Here is a 23036-nt window from a genome sequence, read left to right on the forward strand (position 1 = left end):
CCGTGCTGTCAGATCAGCACGTCTGCACTGTGGGATGGGAAACATCTTTCCAGCCACACCAGGAACGGGCAGGTCAGAGAAGTTCTGTTCTATGGACTAGGTGCAAAACGCAAAATACTCATGTGACCCTCTGGACAGGGAGATGTTGCACTTCATCCTAGAAGGCCGATTGACAAAGGATGCAATATTAGTCATTCAGCGAAAATTGCAGAAAACTCTGTCCTTTGGTCTGGGGAGGCCTGGTTATTGATCTAATCGGAAGATGGATTTCCCTACCGGTATTCCAGCACATTTTTTATTCAGGTCCTCTCTTACCTCTGCAGTAGTGACTCTAGAAAGGTCAGGTGAGGACATCCCTGTAACTGGGTACGACAGAAGTGAAGGTGACGGAGGCCTCCCCTCCTGCTCTTTTGGTTGCTTTAGAGAGTTTGAGACAAGATTTTACCTGGACAAAAATACTCCATTTTCTCCTAGCAAGGATGGGATGTGATCCACCTAACGAGTTCTTTATTTTGCAATTTGATCACATCAGCTGAAAAGCTCATTGCAACTTCACAACTACAAACAAACGTTAAAACCTGCAGCTTGTTCGACTTCTCAACAGAGTGAAACACTTGCTAGAAGGGTCCATCGTGAGCTCTGGGGAACACTGGCCAAAAAAAGAGCCAACTTCAGCAACAGCAAGGAGTGTAGGAGCTGTACAGAGGACTATGAGGTGAGGATGAGGCCTCTCCGAATTGCCTCGAATATCTCCTAAGACTGCCCAAGTCCTTTCCCTTCACACCAGTGCATCTGGCCAGAGTTTTTTTCCATTTTTTTAATTAGAGGATTAATGAGATAATTAGATGAGCATGAAATCAAGTGAACCATTTTATTCTCACCTCCAAAAGCCGGCCGCATGGTGAAGTCATGGTCGTCCACTCTGAGAAGCTGCTCCGTCTTTCCTTTCCAGGTTTTGGTCACGTCATGATTCTTCTTATAGATATGACTGCAAAAGACAGCAACAGCATCGGTCTGACGGGGTCTCCGGGGCCTGAGCGGTGCTCTGCGGCCGACTCCTGCCCGCGCGGTTTCATCTCCGCAGGAGCAGTGGCTTTGCGGGCGCAGCCCAGGGAGGGCAGCGGGGTTGTTGCCGGCGCGGTGGCCCCAATGCTGCTTCTTGGCAGCTTTAACCCAGGCAGCCCCCCCAGCCCTTCCCTGCGGACAGCCCTGCCGTCCCAGCTGGCTCCGAGCGGACATGGTGCTCTCTCCGCCCTGGACACCACGGCTCCCGGGGAGGCACGAGGCCGAGAGTGCAGCATCTCACGGAGGAGCCGGGATGCAGCAAATGTGACAGAGCAAGCAACAGTAGGAGCGGCTGACTCTGCCCCACACGTTACCCAGCCGGGGCTTGGCTGGGTACCAAGGCGACATTATCGTGAGAAAAACTTTTTTCAGTGGCGGTCACACAATGTCATATGCTATTCTGGGACTGTCTGCCCCACAAACATCGGCTGAGTACCAGCAGTTTGTGTGGACAGAGGGCTCGCTTTGCCTTTTGACTATTAACAGTGACACAATCACCCATTTCCCTCCACAGCAGCAGGAAAAAGAGGGGTTTTATCTAAAGAAGTCAGCAAGATCTGCCATCCTTCACTTTTCTGAATATTAAGCGGGGAAAAGTCCTAATTTTTTATCTGAGAGAACATATAACAGTAGAACAAGGATGACAACAACCCCCTGAGAAAAGTGTAAGAAAGTCACTAAAATGGCATAAGTGGGTAACTAAACAGCAGACAGAGAGATACTGCGTGGACTTGTGGAAGAAAATCCAGATCAGCATCCCTGGCGTTCCCCAGCGGTGCAGGAAGAGAGGACTTGGAGCATTAAGATTCCTCAACCCCTTTGCTCTGGGCATAAGATCTGATAAAGTTGTAAATACTGCTGCAATTAGCTGTTTGTCAGCAACTTACTAAAAAGAATAATACTAAATAGAACGCTATACAAAAGGGTTCAGATTTGCCTGTGTGGGAGAAATATTACTGGCTGGTAAAGAACAAAAATCTTGGAGGAAAAATAAAGGGATTACTCTAATAGATAAAAAAAATGAGGGTAAATTAGGCTTAAAATCTTGGTCAAATATTCAGAGCTTAGAAAACCATCACCACATGCAGAAGTGCAGCTGTGGAAGGGCCATGGATGTGCTTTAGGGTCATTAAAACACAAATCGTGATGAGTATGAGCAAAGGGAACATAAATCACAAATCAGAAGAAAAGTTTCCCATCAGAGCATTCAATTCAGAAAAGAAATTATAAAACCTAAGGGGTGTTGATAGCTGCTGCTAACCTGTTTACTTTAATAAGGAGGTGAAAAAGAAGCAACAGAATTAAAAAAAACCTGTATTAAATGGATGTTTTGAAGGAATATAAGCCTTTCTGCTCCAGGGCACATGCTACATAGGAAAATTTGGATCCCCCTCACCTCACTTTGGGCTCCTGTTTAAATTGGGATGTCGGAGCATCTCTCTCCCTGCTAGCTGTAAAAGAAGAGCCAGCTGGAGCAAGTGCACTCCCAACACGGCTTGCATTAATGTTTTCTTAAAAGCAAAGGGATAAACCCAAGCACAGCCATTAATGGGAATAGTTGGAGGCAAAGGTTTAGCTTTTTATTGCTTGCTGCAGGGGAAGGTTGCGTTTCTTTGCAGAAGTTAGGGTTGCTGACAAAGCGCTTCATGTCACAAACCACAGTATTGCCTCTGTGCCTGAAAAGCTGGAAGTGGAGAAGAATGATCTTCCTGTGTCTGCTTGACTTTAACCATCAGGGCAAGGCCTAAGTGCCAGTGAATGTTCAATCAAACCTCTCTACTCAAAGAATAGGGAAAAAAAATCAAATTAAAAGTCCAATAAACTTTGGATTGCATGCTGTGTGAGGAAATAGTATGGAAAACCCTGACTGTATTACAATGCCATCTTGTAAATTGATGGCACAGCCTCACTGAAATGCCAAGCTCGGACCACTTCACTTAAAAGTCATCAAACAGCAAATAGCATACGCGAGAGTTCCTAAGAATAAGCCTGTGGCTGCAGAGGCTTCAGAGGGCTGGCTGGGGCCACCGACACTGCCTTAGGAAGAAAACAGAGGTTTTCAGGAACTTCCTGAGACAGGGTTTGCACTTAATAGCCAGAATTTAATCATCAGTTCATGCCCAATCCTTCAGGTACATGATGGATGACTCAGAATTGAGAGAGATCTGTCATTTAATTTTTAATCAATTTAATCCATCTACAAAAAAAATTTGTATAGAGCTATTTTTAATGACAGGCAGTCTATGCAGCCTTTGAAATGTCTAACAACTATTTTTGTCAATTTAATCCAAAGGCAAGACCAAGTTTGCCTGAAAAAAACCCCATTCTTTATAACACTAAGTGACAACAGCTATGCTGGTACCTCCTGATCCTCTCCGGCAGGTATCCCATGCCACCCCCACCACTGCTTGGCATAGGAAGTATCTCATTATTTGCAGCAAAGGTGAATACAGCCACCAGTGCCTTTGCAGAGCCGAAGGATGCACTGAACGCTCCTGCTCATCAGGCGCCTTTACTGACAATCTGGTCACTGGTATCTCATAAATCCTCCCTGATGTACTTAGGGTCTTTAGCACTTCTGATTACAGATTTGTCAGGGTTTCTTTCAGCTTTATGCATTCTCTGCAATTCACCACTATTCATTTAAAGCGACCCATCTCCCTTTCTCTTTTTTGCCATGTTTTTGATATGTAATTTTATTGCTATTTACACTTAGCTCATGTGGGATGAGTTTGATAAAACTGTCTTTTGTGAGGAATTGTTCCTGTTTACAGAGGAGAGAAGGGGACAGGTATCTCATTGAGCTCCTGTAAAGGCCTCTCCATTATTGCCCTAAATTTTTTTTATATTTTCCTTTCCAGTCACTTTTATTCAGAATTATTCTCAGTTGCATAAAATAGATCCTTTTTATATTGCCAAATAGATAAAGAAAATTAAGTTTGGATAGCATGAGAAACCAGATAACAGCTCAGCAGGACTCAAAAAAGCAGCAGGTATCTAAGCAGACATTCGGACCTTCCCAGAGCAAGATAAAGAACTTATAAAATTGGAAACAGTCCTTGTGCTGTAGGGCATAAGGCAATGGCTAAGCGGTGAGCCTGAAAGGAAATATGATCTCCAGCGGGAGCACAGTGCAGCTGCCGGCAGCCAAGGTCCAGCAGGTTTCTGCATCTCCCTCAGGAGAATTCAGCATTGACTTTGGTCACAACAAGATGGTATCTCACGGTCATGGGGCATTGGCTCCTATTATCCCATTTCCTATTGGGATTTGGAAAATATTTCTACAGTTTCAGTGAAAATCTTACCGTACTTCAATATATTCTCTGGGAAAAAAAAAAAACAACAAAACACATTAGTTGAAGGTGTCATTTACTTTGTGTAGCAGCCACAGCAAGCTGGAGGAGATGCACACTGTGTAAACCTAGCACCAAGAACTGTTGCAAAAATCCCCTAGAAGATAAATGAAAAAGAGAAAGTACAATAACAGTTTATGACTGCCATAACAATTAACTTGCTCCTAGATGAGCATTCCAAATTTATTATCTCCAATATGCTATGAGTGTACCCCCACATAGATGTGTATCTTTAATATTAATGTACATGGATCACATGGGATCAGATACGGTCGAGAACTTTCTGACAAGCTGGGAACCTCAGTGTCCTTGATTTTGGGGAGGTCTCCTTCCACCACCTGTCAGGGCCAGCAATTCGAGGGCTTGACAAGTCCCAGTTGCCCAAGAGGCCCCGGTAGCTCCACACCAAGGCGGGTCTATCCTGGTTTACATGGATGGCCACACCAGTCCCTCTTGTCTCCAGAGCCGCAGGGGAGAGGGACTCTGTTGCCCTACCTCTGGATGTAACACACTCCACATTGACACATCTGTGGTTTTATGCCTGGAGCAGGAAGGAAAGAAAAGTGACATTCCTTGCCAGATTTCTAGAAAAAAAGCTAAATCAGACTCTGGAAGATTATGGACACAAACATTCACTGTTATTGTACACATTAGGAATATCTTATGGTTACATGTGCAACACACCTTAACATCTACTGTTTGGGACCTTCCATTTTTGCTTGGTTTTATAAAGCACGGTTTTTAACCAGGAAAAAAAATAAATCTGTTCTATGGTTGTTCATGTTTGTAGCTTATTAAAGATGAATGCAGAATACATTTGTTCTTCACAGCAATAAATGGAGCCTTTTTTTACCAAGCGTATCCCAAACCCTGTACTCCTTGCCTCTTCCTATACCCATCCAGCCCAAAGCCAGCAACAGTAACGCAAGCACAGGGTAAAATTCTCAAAAGATGTTTTATGCAGAGACACTCCCTTGCAAGGCTAAAAAGCTCAACCTTTTATTTTCACTATTTCAGGGCAGAATTATCCAACCTGCCTGGCTGTCCCCACACCCTCTGCCACTTAAGATGTCATCTTTGGTTTGCAAAAACAAAAAACAATTACAGGCAGTCCTCACCGTGAAATCAGTGCAAGTCACACCAGTGCCAGCAGAAGCAAAAGGAAACCAGTGTGTTTAATCGCAGAGGTACAGCACTGTGATAACGCTCAGCTTTCCAGCATAAATAGGCTGTTTGGGCAGTGAACGCTGCAAAGAGCCAAAAGCAAGAGACGTGGGGGATAACGGGTCTAGCCAAGGGAGCCAGCAGCCACTGTTCTGCTGAAGAGGCAGGAGGCATGACTGTTTAAGAGACCGCGCCGACAGCACACAGGCTGGTGAGGAAGCGGTGTTGAGGCTCTAAAGATCTCACAGTCTACAGGGACAACTACACAGCTGCAGCCCAGTCAGGGGGGGCAACATTACCAACAGCTGAGAAGTCGTAACTGCAAACGTGAACCACCGCTGAAGCACGCTGCCAAGATAAGGCATGAGGTTTCCTTCTCAGATCTGCTGTTGCCATTCATGTGCATACATCTCTCTCCCTGATTTTGTTTCATGTTGCTATTTGGTCCTGCTGCGAAGCTGTGGTGTTGGTGAATAAATCTCAGGAGGCATCAGATCTTGCTCGACTAGAGGCTGTGCAATGCCCTGCACTTGAACCCTAGGTGAGCAACACACCTGTAAAAAATGGTTATCAACAATTTAACCACTGAGCCACTTACAAATCACGCTTTCTGAGAAATCACTGGAGATCAGAGGGGATCAGTAGGGGCTTGGAGGTATCACAGGCCAGTGGACTTGCCTGCTGCACCTGGTCAAAAGTTGGGGGAAAAAATGCAGCCCTGCAAGGCAACAGAGGGAGCACAGCTGCCAGCAGCAGCCATTTCAGCAGGGATCAGCGGGCCGCTTGCCCCAGTGGATCACTGTTTGGAAGAACAGTTGTGTGCTGAGTTTCATGCCGCCATGCCCTGAGGGTCTACTTCTGCTTCGGGGTCCCAACCTAAGGCTGGCATGTAGCACATCCTGAAAATTACATCTCTAAGAGATACTCCAAATCACTGACAACTTGTCATGGTTTAACCCCAGCCAGCAACTAAGCACCATGCAGCCGCTCACTCACTCCCCCCCATCCAGTGGGATGGGGGAGAAAATCGGAAAAAAAAAAAAAAGTAAAAGTTGTGGGTTAAGAACAATTTAATAGAACAGAAAAGAAGAAACTAATAATGGTAATAGTAACAGTAATAGAATTACAATAGTAATAATAAAAGGATTGGAATAAACAACTGATGCACAATGCAATTGCTCACCACCCGCCAATCGATGCCCAGTTAGTCCCCGAGCAGCGATCTCCCTGCCCCCACTCCCCCCAGTTTATATACTGGGCATGACATCACATGGTATGGAATACCCTGTTGGCCAGTTTGGACCAGCTGCCCTGGCTGCGTCCTTTCCCAACTTCTTGTGCCCTCCCAGCTTTCTCACTGGCTGGGCATCAGAAGCTGAAAAATCCTTGACTTCAGACTAAACACTACTTAGCAACAACTGAAAACATCAGTGTGTTATCCACATTCTTCTCATACCAAACTCAAAAACACAGCACTGTACCAGCTACTGGGAAGACAATTAACTCTATCCCATCTGAAACCAGGACACCACTTGAAAAACCTTGGCAAGAAGTCTTTAGCTAACGGAAGCTCAAAGCAACTTCTATTTCAAAAGTGCAGTGTTTCTGCTGGTTGAAGCATGAGGCTTTACACAACTGCTAGGAGAGAGGAATCGGCAGACTCGGAGCCAGACTGTGTCTGTCTGTCCAGTGCAGAGGCCATTGGAAACACAGCATTCACAGGCACAGCTGAGATGGCAAATGTCTCCTGAGCCCTCTCATCTAGGACAATTCATGCAGAGCAATAAACATTACCAGAAGCATTATCAGCAATTTTTATAAAGCAATAAATTTTAACAAAAACACTATTTTTCAGAGTTTCTCTTTTTCTGTGTGGAAGTTCCGTCCAGATGGGTAGTCTAGGACTACCAGCATTTGCAGTTCCTGAGATACAGCCACCACAGAGCTACTGAAGAGCACCCCGAACTGTTGCCAATCCAGCACTGGACATGCCAACAGCACTTCCTTGGCACTTACGGTAAGGCTGATGCTCTGAAGAAGCTACAAGCACACATACACGTGCACTGTACAGCCAGTACTACACATTGCAAGTCTGACATGGCCCGGCAGGAGTACCCAGCTCCCTGGAAAATCCCGGCTAGCAACATGGCAGCACAGACCATGGCCCATCCTGCACATACGCCTGCACCTTTCCATACTTATACCATCTCCTTCACCACCAAAGTCTTTACCTCCTCTCTGGAAATTTATTCCCTGGTGTGTAGGTAACGCTGGGGCCAACATCCCCTGCCCAGCAGTCACCCAGGTGACTCTGACAGGTTCTACTCTGCAGTCCATGTATCACTTGATTTCTCTAAAACAGAAATAAATGCAAAGTTTTTTTTACCAACAAATCTCCTGTTAGTTATGAGCCCTTGGTTTTGTGCACCATTTGCCAGCTTGTACATCAGCAAAAAGGCTCTCAACTTCACACAAACAGGTGTCACTGAATCCCTTCACCCAGATTTTTAAGATAAGAGACAGGGACTGCATCCCTGGAAAATGTAAAAAACCTACCATCGAAGTACAAAGCCGGGAGCTGCTGCTCAATGAGCACACACCAATTTCCTGCGCAAAGCCCAGGCTCTCCAGAGCATAACATGAAGCTGCTCCAGGCAATGGTCACGGCAATGCTGCACAGAGGCAGTTGCTTCTTGGAGTCATACCTCTGTTTTGTAGAAGAGTTGCATTATCAGTGAGGTGGGGAGTGCAGGAATAAGAATATGAAACATGACGCAGTTTTTAATTAAGCAAGTGTTATCCATTCAGCATGCTGAGGTACCATTTCCATATTAAAACCAATGCATTACAGTTCAATATTAACGTAAAATGAGGGGAGTAATGAAGGATGGACAGGCAACCCTTAACCTGGAATTTCTTAATTTGGCCACAGCCCTAACCTCGCTTTACCGTTTTCCTTTCCCATGAAGGCACAGGCTCAACCTCTCCGTGTACACTTAGCAGAGAGCTGTCTCAGCGCCTGCAGGACCGGCTACCCCAAGCCCGCAGAGCTCTGTGGGTAAGAACCTTTATACAACATTCAAGTAATGAACTACTTCTTGAACTCAGTATAAAGATCTTTAGATCAGATGGATATATCACCTTGAAGGACACGAAATATCAGACTTAGCAAATGTAGATTCCCAAACATAGGAATAAATTTTCTTGGCTAATATGTTTACTGCAAAATTTACTGTATTTCTTATTGAAAGTTAGCAAGAGAAATACTAAGCAGAAAATGTGATGAAATTATTAAAAAGGACACTGTTTTCATTTCTCTTACATTATTAGAAAACCAGCAGAGGGACTGGCTTTAATTTCCTTTTACTAGGAGAGTCTACTATTCATTGCTGGTTTAGAAACAACTATATTTTTTCTGCATAACTGGAAATTTAAAATATCAATGTCACCGCTCATACACTCTTTTTTTTTTTTCAGTATTGCAGAATTCTCTGTATTTAAAATGCCATTCACATTTGATAGTCTCTAGAACTCCATTTTATATACTTCCAAATAAGTACCTTGCATAGGAAATGTGTGTGTGTATATATATAAGGCATATAGTTCCTTAGGTTCTACCTGGCTGGAAAACTGTTCATGAAAATCATTATTCCACAAGAAACCAAATGGTATCAGTTATTCTTTACAGTAAATTCATTTATCTAAATAATTTTAGCAGTACTTTGACTTCCACTCTATCACAGCTTCACAAAAATAACAGCACTGGAGAAATTGTAAACTTAAATGTAAATTTAAATATTCTGCAATGTTTAAATGAAGTACAAAATATTCAAACAACTTTTAACCCAGAGAATGGCACTACTTTTGGGCAAAGTCATGTTTAAAAGAAGGATTTATACTATTTTTTTACTTCAGAGTTGATGATCTCTACTACATGTGAATGATTTGCAAGAAAATGCTACTGTTGAATCTCCTGCATTTCCCAGAACATAGACTTGGAAAAATTTTCAGAGTTAAATGAAAGATCTCATTCAATAATGGAGATTCTGTGGAAATCAGTGGTGAAACTTCAGTTGGCTTTAGGATTTCAGGATCAGGCCCTAGCTGTTTCAGCTTTATAACATTTACGTCACTAAAAGCATATGCTACTGTATTTTTTCAATAAGTAGTATAAATCTGAGAGCATATTAGGTATTCTTTGCTTTCAATTATATCACAACTTCTTTGTAAAACATTCAAGTAACAACACTCCCTATAAAAGCGTTGAGTGTTAAAACCAAAAAACCCAACAAAACAAATGAAAAGATGAAGGTTTACAGCCATAGTGAAGCCATTTAATAAGATGGATTAACCCAATTTTTTTTTTTTGAGCCCTTCAAACAATGAACAGTCTTCTAAGATATAATTGCTACTGGATGACATAACTACAAAAAAGGATAACATACTTTGGACTGTCTGACAGGTTTGGAAGATTATCTTTTCTAATGTAAACCTCGAGTCAAATCTCAGCAACAGTAAATCTAATAAACTTTGCTAAGACCTTTAACTCTTCCTTGTGCTTTTGCTTGACTTTAAAATATATATATATATTTAAAGTTTCCATGTATTTCTTCAAAACATATTTTTAATTTTACAGTCCCTGGGTAACTTCCAGGGATTTATTTGTTATTAATTAGTATAACGCATGCTAACCAACATCCCCACATCAAATTATTAAAGCGTAACATGCAATTTCAAGTCACCATAAGTAGCACAGACATACCAGCAAGCAGGGTAAATAACCTGCTCTTGAAACAGGCTGAAACAATACATAGGTTTTAACATCTCTATTAATTGCAACTGCCCTGAATTCTCTCAGTAATTCACATATAGGGCTGAGAGTATTTTTACCACAATCCATGCTGAAGTGGTCAACTTCTCTGCAAAACCTGCCTCGTTAAGAGTTAGTTAACATTAACATCAAATGTGCCCATTTACAGTTAAAACCGATTATACTATCCGAGACTATTATAAAAACATCATCTATAAAGCTTTTTGCACATACAAAATGCACAAAGACAGTGGCAGGGCAGATTTTTATGTCTATGTAGTAATGGATTTCTAACACCCCAGGAAAAGAAACGTATGTGTTTTAATAACCCTTACCTTGCCCTCTGCACCTCCAGCTGGCTTGTCCACCTCCTCCTCCTGTGTTTTCTGCTTTCCACAAGAAGAACTAAGCAAAAGATTAATAAAAGGAGTTTTGCAAAATAAGGCATCTTGCTGGAAATAGGAGTCGGGCACTCTGCACTCCAGTAACCTCCTGTAGTACAAGTCCCCCCGTGTTTAAGCATTGAATCAACTCTAATTCGCGTGTTCGTCGGCGATCGGTGGTAGAAACACTGCTTTCCCAACGTGATGTTTTTGACAGGCATTCAGGGGCTTCTCACTCAAAGCTATTGCCTCATCACTGCTTAATGATTGGCCATTACTCATGAAGTTTGCCTCACCAAACATTTCCACTGGGTCCTAAAGGATATTTACTAAAGCCATTATATAAAACCCCACAATTCTGCATGCCAGCTTTTTGCTCAATCCCCTAATCTCAGGGCAGTGCTACCCTTCTGCCAGACTGTGTAAAACCAGGCTGTTCCTCTTCATTAGGCTTTCCAGATTTCCTGTTCCTTTGCGTGGCATCTTTTTCAACTGGAAAGAGCCTGTGCCATGTTTCAGATGTGTATCATTGTAAAATGTACATATCTTGACGGTTCTGTAGCAGTTAAGATTTTATTTTCCAGTTTAGTCTGGCTCTTTATGCTGTTGAAGATAAAAGATGAGCTATTTCCTCTGAAAATGATTTTATTTACTGTTAACTTTTAAAGGAAAACTAAAACACAGTAACCCCCACAGTATCTATACATGCCATAGACTCTTTACGTAAATCAAGTCACCATCAATATTTATTTTTTCAAATAGGTATTTGCACAATCAGGCATTTTAACTTTTATTTTAAAAGTCTGAAATAAAAATGAAAAGCTACAAAGCAGCTATTTCGTTAATCACAAGGAAGAGGCTGTTTTCAGAAACCACTCAAAGCTTATTTTCTAATAACCCATTCAAAGGGCAATACAGAATGCCTCTTTGCAGAAGACTTAGCTGCTTTACTAACAGCCAGTGTGTGGTACAGGTATGAGAGCAAAAGTTTGCCTGGCACAGCATTGAGGCTCTGGGAAAAGAAAACCACATTCAGAGCAAACTTCGAGGACCAGGTGGGTCAAAACCCAGCAAAACTGTCTTTTGGGTCAGACCTCCTTCAGAACTCTCTTCTGTGAGCCCAGGTTTGCAATGCTTAAATAGAACAGGTATTCAAGCAACATACCAACTAGGAAACACAGGTACTTTTATTTTTTAGGCTACAGGATCTGGAGAGGTTTTTGGGGGTTTTGGTGTGGGGTTTTTTTGGTTTTAATTTCTGATGAAATAAATATACAAATTAGGTAAAACCACATCAATTAATATATTGACATCAAATTGTTCTGTAGCAGAATGTGTGAGTAACGGCTGAACTGACTGAACAAACTACATACTTTTGTGTGAACTTCTTAAGAAAACTATTTTTTGATCTTTGTTCCATTGTACCTGCAAACAAGATTATCAACAATCCACAAGAAGTGCTAAAAAGGAACTCAGGTTTTGCTTTTTTTAATTTCCACATCCCCCTTAAACACACAATGGGCCTTCCTTATTTTAGAAGTTGTTACAGCTACTGTAATGTTTCACAACACTAATACATAATATATTTAACAAAATTTAGGAAAGCTGTAGGTAGCTTGATAAATACTTGCTGAGAAACAGGATGAGAATCTCACTTAAGTCAGTGCTATCGTGTTTGACAGCAACGAAACAAATTAGCTAAATTTCATTGTCTTTGAAATAAACATGCTAGAATACATTTAAATGTGAACAGTAATACAAGAGGAAAATTATCCCACTGATTGCTTTCTTCTACTTCACCGCAATACTTAAACACTGACAGACAAAACCTCTCAAAAACCTAACAATTGTAGGTCTATTGCTTGTATATGTGATTTCACAGCATTCATGAATATTACGAGTTACTTTTTTAATAAACTAATAATACAAAAAGCCTCTGGGTCCAATATTGATTTTTTTGTTAAAAAAAAAAACCAAAACACTGAAACAAACAAAAAAAAAAACAAACAAAAAACCCCACAAACCAAAAACAAAAGGCCATGTAATACTTGAAATATAACTGAAGGCTGGCTTGAAACTGTTTATTACTGCCAGGGTTTTAATAAATATTTCTCTTAAGCATGTTCATATATATGAGAGTTTAAGTATAATAAGGTTTAAATTTTCTTTAGTAAATAAAACCACATATGAAACATTCAGTTCAACACATGTATATTTCTGGTATAATTAAAAGACAATAGCTCTGGGTAAATAATTATATTATATATTTATAACTATTGCAAGAATAGACATGTTTTATATAATCTTCAATTTAAAAAACCAAGATATACAATTGCGAGTATTAGAAGAGGACATTCAAATCTTGCAAAAGATTATCCAATCTTTCTTCCAAAAAATAAAATCAAAATAATGCAAGTAGTTTTCTGGCCCCTGCTTTCCTCCCCTACTCCTTTCCCCCTTTCACACACACAAAGCAGCATCACAAATAATTTGTACATGTTCCCCTTCTAGAAATGCATCATGGTAAATAAAAGTGGTTACAAAACCTTATCCCCTCTAAATTAAGAGTTCACTGGACACAAACACATAGTAGTGTTTCATTTTATAATTCCTTCTCCAATGTCAAATCTTGTACTAACTTAGATGGGGTGATTGAATGCATTTACACTCCATAAAAAAGTGAATCAACCACTTTTTAAAAATTGTCTTTTTCTAGTTGATAAATTACTCAAATTGACTCCCCTCCTACATGCCTTAATGTTACTATTTCACTGCACTGTTTCTCCATGTATCTAGTGGGCACTCAATTAACACTTGTTGGTAGTTAAACTTCCAACTTGGCTTTTCTTACAAGTAATGTATCTGTAGGTACATTAACATTCATAAGAATTTAAGCGTAAATACAAAAAGTAATCTTTGTAAACAGTTCTTATGTCATACCCAATACAGAATGTTCAATGAAGCATTCAAGTCACTGCTCTTACGATAAACAACCCTATAACTCAAATATATACTCGTTAGCCAAGCATATTCTACGAAATATAAGAGCTGCCAATGCAAAAGTCAGAAGGACAATCAGAACGGTTGACCCAGTGTGGTTCATGTTGACTCTTTGTTGCTGTACCCGATTAAAGTCAGTCGAAGACGGAGCCCGTCTCTGACTCTGCTGCTGGGCACGGCGCTGCCGAGGACTCATAGACGTGTTAGTGGACACAGGTGGAGTGTGCTCTTGACTGGCCGCTGCGCTGCTGTTCTGAGTTTCAGACTGAAAAGGAAACACGGAGAGTTGTGAGGCAAGATGGTGCGTAAGATTAGCAAGGAATAAAATCATTAGGACTAAAATGGGCTCTTCGGATAATTGTTAATACTTGAAAGCCTGTTAATACATGTCACTGGTAATTATGAGATTGTTATAGCCATCATTTTTGTCCATACACTACCTTGAGAAGAAGTCTATTTCAAGCTGCAAATTAGCAGTTCTAAGGACAAGGAAAGTCTGAAGAAAGTCTGTCAAACAGTATTTGAATTCTAGATTGGTTCCAAATCCAGAGATTTCGAAAATCTTTGTCTAGGATTTGCATAACTCTTTGCAGTTCAAGAAATCTTTAATAATCCTCCAGATAGTTAAGTCTCTGAGGATTTGTAATGTCACCTATACTGAAGGGGAAACAAGTTCGGGAGGGCAAGAAAGGAAGAAGTCCAGAGAACTATAATTAAGCAATGCTGCACTGCTTTCTGTGGACAGCTGGGTCCAAAAGTCTGTTCTCATCACCACCACCACCACTGGAAAAAACAAAACAAAAATCCTGGATACAGAACACCTAAGTGATTCCAGCACGAATTATTGAGCACTGTATTTATGCATGCACATACCTATTGCCCTCTACTGGTCAAACGTTGGTCTACCATTATATGTAGTAAAAAAAAAAAACACTGGCAACTGATGTTCAGCTCAGGAGAGTATTATTCTAAAGAAAATAATTTTTCAGTCTGTAAGATTGAAACTGTGAGTTCTGATATTCCACCGGCCTAACCCTGCTTGCAATACTAAATCCAACATTTTAATATTAAAAATAGTGACTCAGCACAGTTGTTGGAAATTAAAATTGAACCTTGTCAAAATGTTTGTGTTTAAAAAAAACAGTAGCTCTGACAAAAAGTTATTTTTTTTGAAGCCTTCTCTTCACTTCTCAGAACAGTTTGCAGGTATCAGGTATCCCCACTTAAAGCAACCTGCAGCTATTTTCCAGAGTTACCTTTCTCCCTGCTCCCTTCTTTGAAAAGATTGATTATCATTACAGCAGGTAAAACTAGAATTCTGGACATTTTATATTTGCTTCTAAGCAAAGGCCTTTTAATGGACACAATATCCATAACCCTAAGCACTGTTTCAGCCAGCTGCTACATCCATAAAAGATATCCTTTCCACATGGCCAGAAAGGGAATGTCCTCAACTGTGTATCCCATTTGATAATCCACAAAGCAGTCAGTAGCCCTTGGTCCTCTGACTCTTTGGCCACATATTCTGCATGTGGGAGAAGAACTCCAAATTTTCACCTAATCAGTGATTTGACTAGCCCGGGGAAGAGACCTTCCTTTCCTATCTCTTCATCATTAGTATTTCCTACTGTTTATTTTCAGCAAGGAAGACTGATGTAATTACTTGCCACATTTGACAACTTGCCTGTTTACACAGGTTTCTTGCCTAAGCAAGCAAGTGGCTTGGGTAGCTTCAAAGAAAAATGTTTTTAAAAGATTTATTTTATCAGCAGAGACGGCCAAGAACACCACGAGCAGCTTGCCATGATTTCCACTACACTGCAGAGGAAACTCATTCTGCTCCATACTGAACCCATTTGAAAGCTCCTCATGCCAAGGAAAATAAAGACTCAGGGAAGCTGAGCTTTCGAAAAATGAAATTCCTAGATTCACCTACACTCCCATCTTTCAGAAGGGGAGAGGTAAAGAATTGAATTCAGGAAGCAAGAACTGCAAATTCAGCAGGCAAAGGGTTATTCTTCTTAAAGTAGCTTTTAAAAAAGGAATAATTAAAAAAAGAAGTCTAGAAATATTACTGATCCTTCATACTTACTAACAAAAGTAACTAGCACTTGCTCTCACACACCTGGGTTTCTTCCCAACACAGCAAATTTTTTATTTAAAAATAAAACAAAAAGGCCCTGTTCTGAATGAGACAAGGTGCCATACACTGACATGAACAGAGCTGTGATTCAAGAGAAACCTCACTGACAATTGCAAGGCTTTAAATTATTTTTTTGGAGGAAATTATATAGATGCATCAGGACAGCAGAAAACTGACTGCTTCACCCAAAGCCAAGCTAACACACTGCCTTGGGATTTCCAACGTAATCAATGACCAAGTATCAGCAGACATGGAGAAGCAAGTTAGATAAAAAAGGAGTGATCACTACTCAATACAAATTTGGCACCAGATGCTACTATATCTTAAATAATATATACATCTAGATAACAATTAAGTCTTCAAACAAAAAAATCTTTAAGAATCCCACAAATGGCAGATGGGCTTTATTATAAATTCAAAAAATCACAATCATCTTGTCTTCATTTATGGCAAGTTTTTAAATTCTCCTTAAGCAAAAATGTCAAGATTTTTAGACTAACGCAACACCTCACAAGACACAGTGTCCATTCAATTTTAAGTCATTTTCTGCCAAACCATACTGGAAATGCTGGGGATGAGGGCTTAATAAACTAAAAGTAAAAATGTTTAATAAGAGCTGTGTTGTAGCCACCTTTAGCATTTGATCTTTACAGTCACTGAATATGCACTTTATGTGTCATATTAGTTCTGAAGCTTCTGAAATTGTTAGAACTAGTAGAAAACTTTGCTCCAAGGACATCTGAGTTCAATGAGTAAACTAGTTCACTAAAATGTACATATATTAGAATTAACAAAAAGTTCTATCATATTACAAAATGCAAGTAAGGAAATTTATACTATGTTCAGTCTACTGCAGAATGGTAGCATTCACTGCATCATTTATGTCTCCAGGCCATTATTTAAAAAATTTTTATCAGAATACTGGAAGTATTAAATAATCTTAGAAGGGATGTTTTAAAAATATAGCAAACTCTAGGAACTCAGAACCATATAAATCCTCTGGGTTACTGAAGCCTCCTTCAGTTATACTCATGATGTCAGAGAGATACAGAAATAAGAAGGTTTAAGTATAGGTGAAATACTTGGTTTGTGTATATAACTTCCAACTGAAGAACAGCTGAAGTTTGACACAGCATGGCTTAAAGGCTAATAAGAAAAATGTCTATTTTTTAATGAATCAAAGTTGGGCCAAGTACTCCTGATTGCCAAGACACTTAAAATTGTTGCTGTAGTATTACAAAACTTAAGACACCACTTAATAGTGATAAAAGGAAACACTTTTTAACAATGTATTAACAATATATGATTAAAAATAAGGGCTTCTATAAATCTCATGTATCAGAACATAGCCTCATTTCCTCACAGAAATCCCCCTCATCAATTCAAGATTAGTTGACTTCAGTTATACTGTTTATTTCATTACTCCTCATTATAACACTTCATCTGGCCAGTATATTAGTGCAGGACACTACTATAGTATATTGTTTAATAACAGGTGTACTGAGGTTTAATGTATTCCCAGGTTATCAGAAAAAAAGTCTAACCACAGTTTTTAGCTTGTCATGTTGATACTTAATAATAATCACAATTTTATTCAACGACTATAAGCACCAAAGTGGGACATCATTCCACATCAATACCCTAAATGTAGGTTGCTACAGGCATGGTAGGAGTTCAGACTCCCATGACGGTCCATGTGGATTTAGTCAGTGTGATCAGGGGGACAGACAGAGCAATGCAGCCTGCCAGCCTCTGCTTCTCAGTGAGCTCCAGTGCTCTCCAGCCTCCACTAACCAGTACCACGGACTGTGATCAGAATTTTGTACCAATGTTTAGGTGACCACTGGCATAGTAGGTGACTTAATCTGGACCTGAGTCCAACCTGACTGTCTACAACATATTCATTCTAAAACACTCTTCTGCTCAGATGTGGAAGAATCTCATTTTCTTAATGCTAAGGGCGATTACTTTTATCAAGCCAACTTTCAGCAGTACCTTGCTTGCAATATGAACACTCAAACAGGAGTAATGTACCACTACTTTGCCCTGAGTAGACATCAACAGCTACTACAAACTGAAAAAATGAAGGAAGGAAGGAAGGGGGGGGAAGGGGGGGGAAGGAAGGAAGGGGGGGAAGGGGGGGGAAGGAAGGAAGGGGGGGAAGGGGGGGAAGGGGGGAAGGAAGGAAGGGGGGGAAGGGGGGGAAGGGGGGGAAGGAAGGAAGGGGGGGAAGGGGGGGAAGGGGGGGAAGGGGGGGAAGGGGGGGAAGGGGGGAAGGAAGGAAGGGGGGGAAGGGGGGAAGGAAGGAAGGGGGGGAAGGGGGGAAGGAAGGAAGGGGGGGAAGGGGGGAAGGAAGGAAGGGGGGGAAGGGGGGAAGGAAGGAGGGGGGAAGGGGGGAAGGAAGGAAGGGGGGGAAGGGGGGAAGGAAGGAAGGGGGGGAAGGGGGGAAGGAAGGAAGGGGGGAAGGGGGGAAGGAAGGAAGGGGGGGAAGGGGGGAAGGGGGGAAGGAAGGAAGGGGGGGAAGGGGGGAAGGAAGGAAGGGGGGGAAGGGGGGAAGGAAGGAAGGGGGGGAAGGGGGGAAGGAAGGAAGGGGGGGAAGGGGGGAAGGAAGGAAGGGGGGAAGGGGGGAAGGAAGGAAGGGGGGGAAGGGGGGGAAGGGGGGAAGGAAGGAAGGGGGGGAAGGGGGGGAAGGGGGGGAAGGAAGGAGGGGGGGAAGGGGGGGAAGGGGGGGAAGGGGGGGAAGGGGGGAAGGAAGGAAGGGGGGAAGGGGGGAAGGAAGGAAGGGGGGGAAGGGGGGAAGGAAGGGAGGGGGGAAGGGGGGAAGGAAGGGAGGGGGGGAAGGGGGAAGGAAGGGAGGGGGGAAGGGGGGAGGAAGGAAGGGGGGAAGGGGGGAGGAAGGAAGGGGGGAAGGGGGGAGGAAGGAAGGGGGGAATGGGGGAGGAAGGAAGGGGGGGAAGGGGGGAAGGAAGGAAGGGGGGAAGGGGGGAAGGAAGGAAGGGGGGAAGGGGGGAAGGAAGGAAGGGGGGAAGGGGGGAAGGGGGGGAAAGGACGAAGGGGGGGAAAGGACGGAAGGGGGGGGAAAGGACGGAAGGGGGGGAAAGGACGGAAGGGGGGGGAAAAGGACGGAAGGGGGGGGGGAAGGACGGAAGGGAGGGGGGGGAAAGGACGGAAGGGAGGGGGGGGGAAGGACGGAAGGGAGGGGGGGGAAAGGACGGAAGGGGGGGGGGGGAAAGGACGGAAGGGGGGGGGGGAAGGACGGAAGGGGGGGAAAGGACGGAAGGGAGGGGGGGGAAAGGACGGAAGGGAGGGGGGGGAAAGGACGGAAGGGAGGGGGGGGAAGGACGGAAGGGAGGGGGGAAAGGACGGAAGGGAGGGGGGGGAAAGGACGGAAGGGGGGGGGGGAAGGACGGAAGGGAGGGGGGGGAAGGACGGAAGGGAGGGGGGGGAAAGGACGGAAGGGAGGGGGGGGAAAGGACGGAAGGGGGGGGGGGGAAAGGACGGAAGGGGGGGGGGGAAAGGACGGAAGGGGGGGGGGGAAAGGACGGAAGGGGGGGGGGGAAAGGACGGAAGGGGGGGGGAAAGGACGGAAGGGGGGGGGAAAGGACGGAAGGGAGGGGGGGGAAAGGACGGAAGGGAGGGGGGGGAAAGGACGGAAGGGAGGGGGGGGAAAGGACGGAAGGGAGGGGGGGGAAAGGACGGAAGGGAGGGGGGGGAAAGGACGGAAGGGAGGGGGGGGAAAGGACGGAAGGGGGGGGGGAAAGGACGGAAGGGGGGGGGGGAAAGGACGGAAGGGAGGGGGGGGAAAGGACGGAAGGGAGGGGGGGGAAGGACGGAAGGGGGGGGGAAAGGACGGAAGGGGGGGGGAAAGGACGGAAGGGAGGGGGGGAAAGGACGGAAGGGAGGGGGGGAAAGGACGGAAGGGAGGGGGGGAAAGGACGGAAGGGAGGGGGGGGAAGGACGGAAGGGAGGGGGGGGGGAAGGACGGAGGGGGGGGGGGGGAAGGACGGCAGAAAAAAAAAAAGATGTATATATATTGTCAGTAGAATAGTCATAGATGTTTTCTGCACTGGCTTCAGACTCCTCACAAGTACCATGCTGCATAATGCTTTAGGTAGCCTATTTTTTAGTCTTAATAACGCTTAAAGCCTGTTCTTTGCAGCTCTGGATCCTTTTACCCAAGCTGCAGTGGAAGCATTTTCCAGACCTCCATGGCAGTGTTGTTCTTTTCATGGTTCTCATGCTGTTGTACTCACTGCCTTGCACCTGCAAACCTCGATAATGTTGTTATGATAAGTTCTCCTGGGAAGCAACTACCACTGGTGTGAGAATCATCACCCCTCCCTCCTTTTTCTTCATTCAAAGATAAGTTACTTAAATACTTGATAAATATTCTCTAGTAATATAGGTGCACAAAATTTTAACAGGCAATATGCAACATTTGTACTAGTGCTGTACTCTTCAGTCGCTGCTAACAGGGCCATGAATGGGAACAATCAATGCACAGGTCTTGATGAAAAGTATGGCAAAAAGTCATCTTCATCATCACCACGTGCTATGCTGGAAAGACCACTTCTATCCCTCTGTCTGCTTTTTAAACAGCAGGAACTCAGGAAATATATATTCAACATTGCACTGGGAAGGTATTTAGTCCTCTGCTAGAGTGCAGACCAAAGTGGACACTGTAGGAATTAAGCATGGCATTAAGATACTGGCTGCTGGTCTGGCAAAATGACAAGAGAAGGTGGGGAGGGAGGGAAGTGACCTAGAAGATGAGGTCAGGCAGGGAGAGCCCAAAAGTCAAGAACACATAGTGCACCTCTCCAACAGCATAGACAAACACATCCATGCAACAATTACATCACACAGCAAGTCTCTTCACAGACAAAAATCGGGAAGACTAAAGTACTGAACAACACAACAGTTCACGCTATGATAGCATTGCTGTTAATGTAACAACTGCCATTACTAAAACAGAAACCACTATTTCAAATTGAGTTTTGAAAGTAAAAAAAAAAAAAGCTTTACTGAAATACTGTAAGTCTTGGGGTTTCTTTAGTCAGTGAGGCTATGTTCCTTTTCCTAAGTGAAAGCTGACAGAAGGGAAAGTTAATTCAAAATATCTTTTCTTCTGATGGAAAGAGAAATTCTCTCTTCAGGAATAAGGCCCCATGTGGAACATGGGGAATGGACTCAAAGCAATGCCATGCCACAGATCCTTTTCAGTGTGCTCTTCACACAAGAATTCAGTTAAACCTATCCCAGGAAGGGCATCACAATTGCCCTGCCATTAATTCATTGCAAAAATCTTTGTCCTTTCAAGGAGCTTAAAGGTAAAAATCATGGAATAGACAATTGTTGCTGGGAAGAACAAACTCGCCTGTGAAGCAGGCTGTAGATTGGTTTTCCCTTAGTAAAACATAGCCTACAGATTCCCTCCTCTTCACCCACAGGTAGACCCTGTCCTTAGCATCTACTTACCACCATGTTTTTAATGAAGACTAGTTACAACTGTTCTAAGAGCAGAAGAAAGGTTAACACTCTGTTCTTCCTGCACAATTACTGCTATTTTTTTCCTCTGTATTGTGTAGCAGGACATAAGGTCCCATGACTTCAGAGTTTGGCACATTAAATCTACTATACCAAAAGGAATCATGCAAGCTAATACAAGGATTCAGCATTGGGTCTACCTCTGCCCTTTTTATTCTCAAAGGGCATAAATCTCAAGTTCACAACAGGAGATTTTCTACAATAGCTTCTAATTAAACACACATTTGTAGTGTAAGTAGTAAACATTTTATCTAAGAAGAGAAAAAAAAATAGTTTTGATGTTGCCCACATCTAACACTTACAACTTAGTAAGGTAGAATTAGGTCTTTACACAACAAGAACTACCCCAACAAACTGATTTTACACATGCAAGAAGCCCAGCTGAGTAGAAAGGGTCTGAGGTTTGCATGGATACTCTTTCATATCTATTAGCAGAGCAAGGCCTCTGGCCCCCTACTTTGAGATTTCTATTAACTTTTGCATGAATAAGAACACAAAAATAGCAAGCTCAAATTCTTTAAAATAGTCTTTCTGTTACGTATTTCTTTCTTCCACTGTGTGGCTCTAAGTTTTCACTCCCCAATGGCTCCAGAAGATTCCTAATGCTCAAAATGTGGCAGCTCAGACACACAGATATTGCTTCAAACTCAAACTAACAATCCTGAGTGTGACAGTCTGATCCCTTAAAACACAAATCCATGTCTCTTCATTTACAGTTTATCACATATATTTTTACACACATTTATATGGTTAAAGGTCTCATTTCACATGGGACTGTTCTGCTGAAAATTAAGTTAATCATTACTTACCAAATCAGCATAACTGATTAAAACAAATTTCTTGGAAATGGGATTAATTAAAAAAAAATCAGTCTCTTTTTCCTCAAGAAAATGCTAGCAATGCCGTGGTATTTTGGCTAGTTCTACTATATTAGCCAGGATTTGTAATAAGAAGAATAAAATAAAATGGTTTATTAAATCCTGAACAATCTGGAAAAATCCTTATTGGGGGGAAAAAGTATGCTATTAGCATGTTTATATTTCTACATAGCTTGAAAATATGTTGCAAACACGCAACAGATGGTCTGACGTTATTTGACGTGTTTTAGTTTTTTTAAATGATCTGCAGCCCCATCCTCTCTAAAAAAGACAGCTTAGCTGGGATTTGCCTGCAATTTATCAGTGAATTTAGACTGCATTTGCCACAGTCATAACAGCAGCTGCCTTGGCCCACCACCAGGCCTCGGTCACTTCCGAAAACATTATGTAAGCCCTACACCTAGCAGCATTAAAACATAAGTGTCATACTTCAAATGGTAAGAATATTTCAGTCAGATTTACTAAATAGGTTATAAGAACCAGGAAGATATCCTTAATTAATATTTAAAAGCTACAAATTATCACTGAAACTTTTTTTGCCTCTGGCTAAGAATTCTATTGCAAAAACCCATGATATATTATGCAGATGGTAAATTGTAGTACTTCAGACACCATAATATTTTAATGAACTGTTAACACATACATTAAAGGAACTAGTGGGAACAAGAATTGCTAAAAGAACATTATTTATTG

General features: G+C 42.4%; 2 protein-coding genes across 3 annotated transcripts in view; both read right to left on the reverse strand.

Moving 5' to 3' along the window:
* LOC104320869 (gamma-aminobutyric acid type A receptor subunit rho2) overlaps positions 1-11376 on the reverse strand; it is a 43636-nt gene extending 32260 nt beyond the window's left edge. Inside the window, exons 1-2 of the mRNA XM_069804847.1 lie at positions 10728-11376; positions 882-988 (exon numbers count right to left, since the gene is read on the reverse strand). Of these exons, the coding sequence (XP_069660948.1) occupies positions 882-988; positions 10728-10996 (376 nt within the window). The 5' untranslated portion in view covers positions 10997-11376. The remainder of the gene's footprint in view (positions 1-881; positions 989-10727) is intronic.
* A 568-nt stretch (positions 11377-11944) lies between these two features.
* Positions 11945-23036, reverse strand: part of UBE2J1 (ubiquitin conjugating enzyme E2 J1) — a 36676-nt gene continuing 25584 nt past the window's right edge. For both annotated transcript variants that reach the window (XM_069804852.1, XM_069804853.1), the window contains one exon: positions 11945-14040. In XM_069804852.1, the coding sequence (XP_069660953.1) occupies positions 13771-14040 (270 nt within the window). In that variant the 3' untranslated portion in view covers positions 11945-13770. The remainder of the gene's footprint in view (positions 14041-23036) is intronic.

This window comes from Haliaeetus albicilla, chromosome 17 (assembly GCF_947461875.1).
Source record: "Haliaeetus albicilla chromosome 17, bHalAlb1.1, whole genome shotgun sequence".
NCBI classification, from domain to species: Eukaryota; Metazoa; Chordata; class Aves; order Accipitriformes; family Accipitridae; genus Haliaeetus; species Haliaeetus albicilla.